Source organism: Miscanthus floridulus, chromosome 15 (assembly GCF_019320115.1).
Source record: "Miscanthus floridulus cultivar M001 chromosome 15, ASM1932011v1, whole genome shotgun sequence".
NCBI lineage: Eukaryota > Viridiplantae > Streptophyta > Magnoliopsida > Poales > Poaceae > Miscanthus > Miscanthus floridulus.
Genome location: NC_089594.1, coordinates 86,412,225 through 86,415,225, shown reverse-complemented (window position 1 = coordinate 86,415,225; position 3,001 = coordinate 86,412,225). Strand labels below are relative to the sequence as shown.

Sequence of the window (3,001 nt, the reverse complement as noted above, 5' to 3'; positions counted from 1 at the left end):
GTGGTCCACATTGGTACAAATCAATCCCTGAAAAACTTGTGTGTATATAAAAGTAAAAGAAAACATAACCACTTTCACGAAGTTTAGCGTGAGCGTAAATTGGTAAACTGCAGCATGACAACTTTTGAGGGTAGATGTTAGATGATGATGCAACTTTTGAGGATATCACTAACTGACACCTGTTGCAGGTTATTGTGTCACTTGGTAGTGGGCCATGGGATCAAATGTTCGGCGGTGGAAATGCACCGGCTTTTGCAGGTGGCAGCCGGTTCATCTTTCATCGGTGGGCTGGTGGCTATTCTGGGGCTTCCTCGGGCACGCATTGCATCCTCGTCCTCCTCGAGGAGGAGAGGCGGGACACACCGATAAGTTTGCTCATTACCATTACAGACATCATGTGTATGCTTTGGAAGAGTTGCAGCTTGCAACAATTCTTTGCGGTTGGTTGGGCACATCAAGCCCGGCACGCGTGGAAACTCTCGTGGGTTGGAGAAGAGCACGCAGGGAGCTCTTGAATGCTGTCCTTTTTGGTGGTTTGCATTGCCCCGTTGAGCTATTTTTGCCTTGTCTCCAAATCTTTTGTTGTTTAAATTCACATCGAATGTATGTATGTATTTGTATGTATGTGGGTCATTTGTAGAGAGGTTAATCAATAAATAAAAGTTACAGGAGTTACGTTTAGGGGCTGCAGATGGTATAAAATCATTATTCTGGCTGATTATATAGATGGATGTTGTTATATGAATACTCCATGATATAGAGAGAGCAGTATCCCTAAACTCTTTTTTTTGTGAACAAGTATCCCTAAACTCTGAGAATGTATGTATATATGTAGAGAGATGCTATGATTCTGGCTGAAGATGCTATATATTTATATGCACAGACAGGTACGCCTTGTGGCGTCGATCTGTGCTCATTGCCCATCATCGATCTATGATGTCCAGCTGCAGTTGAACTTGGAGCGGCACGCCGGGCGTGGGTTCGAGGACCTGCGCCTGGGGAAGCGCCTCCGACAGCAAGGCCTGGAAGGACTGCGTCGTCCCCTGTTTGGTGAGCACGGTTGCCAGGAGTCCGCCGGCGTCGACGTCGCCGTTGCTCATGGGTACCACGTACCTGGCTCGCAGCAGCCTGGCCAGGTCGACGGCGTCCTCCTGGCCGGAGACGAGGGTGAAGTTGGCTGGAAGGAGCTGCTTCACCACCGGCGTGATGACGACGTCCGCCCGCAGCCGCTTGTCCTCCAGGAAGGACCTGTCGTAGACGCAGTGCGGCTCGTAGTAGAGGAGGCCGGGGCCGCTCTCATCACCATCACAATCACCTGCGGCGGCCATGAGGATGTAGCCGTTCTCGGGGCGCTGCCACGGCGGCCCCAGGACGGGGCCTGCGGTGGCCAGCACCCGGACCTGCTGGTTGACGACGGTGGACTGGCCGGGGTCGAGGTAGGTGACACGGCGGAAGGGCGTGGGCAGGGAGTCGAGCACTGGCTGCGCGTTGGGGGTGGTCACCACCGGCAGGTCAGGCGCCCTGGCGGACAGCTGCGTCAGCGTCCGGACGTGGCAGTGGTCGTCCAGGCTCTGCGTGATGAGCAGCAGGTCCGGCCTCGCCTCCGGCGCCAGCAGGTCGTCCACCCCTAGGGCCTTCACCTTGGGATTCTTCTTGGCGCCGTCGAACAGCCAGGGCGCGCCGAAGTCGAGGTTGCCGACGACCAGGGGATCCACCAGGATGCGCACAGGGGCTCGGGCTTGGCCTTGCTGCTGCACCTCCCACACCCAGCTGTTGATCTCCAGGTACGTCAGCTTCAGCGTCACCTGCTGCTTGCTCTCGCGGATGGTGGTGCTGGAGGATTGCAGTTGCTGGGGCCGCCGGGACCGGGAGGATGGAGACGACGACCCGCCGCCGGCTGCGGCTGCTACAATTGATCTTGGATCTGGAGGACGCCGGCTCCAAGGTACAATTGAATTGGAGGAGGTACGATGGGTGGTGTACAGTAGCAGCAGAGGACTCCACGTCTCCACCGAATTTTTTACAATTTAACCATTATTTTTTAGAAGTTTCTAACAAAAAGACTCCTGATGAAAAGAATTCAAAAAATATACCCTTAGCTCGGCGCTATTGATGTTGGCGCCGAGCTAACACGTCTTGGCGCCATGGCTCGGTGGATGACATGGCAGGGAGCTCGGCGCCAGTCACTCTGGCGCCGACCTCGACGCCAGTAGATCTTAGCGCCGAGCTCCCTGCCATATAACCCCGGCCCAACCTTCCTGCTTGAGCGTTCTTCCTCTTCTTTCTCCTCTCTCTCAGATTTTTCTCTCTCCACTTGATTTGATCCGTAGATCTTCAAGAGCAAGGTATCCTCGCTCCCCTCCTAGTTTTTTTTTGCATCGATTCGGTATATATTAGTCGGATTTTACTTAGGGTTTTATTCTATCCCTCAATATATGTATTATACAACCTTAGGATGATACCAAGGCATGAAAAAAGCTAGCAAACCTAGGCGCATGTAGTTATGTTATTGGTTCATTGTTGTCCATCAAATAGGAAACCCTAGGTTTATGGTTTAATGTTAACTGCTTTTGGTTCTTAGAACGAAATTGGTTGTATTGTAGTTATGGTTCTCGTTGACATTTATTTGTGATGTTTTGATCTAAGTTTGTTAAATTACATCCGTTTTGTTAGATGCAAGAAATGTTTTGGGAGGAGTTTTGACGAAAACAGGGTCGTCCTCGATAATTATACCCCGATGCATCTAGCAAAGATGTCCCTATCCCTCCTCACCTCCTTGTCCCTAACTGTGACTGTGGTTTCTCGGCCCATGTTTTTCAATCGAAACATCCGGACATAGCGACGCGTTGCTTCTACACATGCAATCGTTTTAATGTAAGAAATTATTTCCACTATCATTTTTCTTTATTTATGTAAGTATGCTACTAATATTTTATTGGAATCTCATTGTGTAGGACCATGAGGTACTTTTTCTTTCAGTGGATCGATGGTGCAGATAAGT

General features: G+C 50.8%; 1 protein-coding gene across 1 annotated transcript; it reads right to left on the bottom strand.

Moving 5' to 3' along the window:
• Positions 1-672: 672 nt before the first annotated feature.
• Positions 673-2,238, bottom strand: LOC136507843 (uncharacterized). Its single transcript, XM_066502446.1, has 2 exons — positions 2,188-2,238; positions 673-2,006 (listed from the first exon to the last, which is right to left on the bottom strand). The coding sequence occupies exons 1-2, from the start codon at positions 2,236-2,238 to the stop codon at positions 924-926; spliced, it is 1,134 nt and encodes a 377-aa protein (XP_066358543.1). The 3' UTR covers positions 673-923.
• Positions 2,239-3,001: the final 763 nt, after the last annotated feature.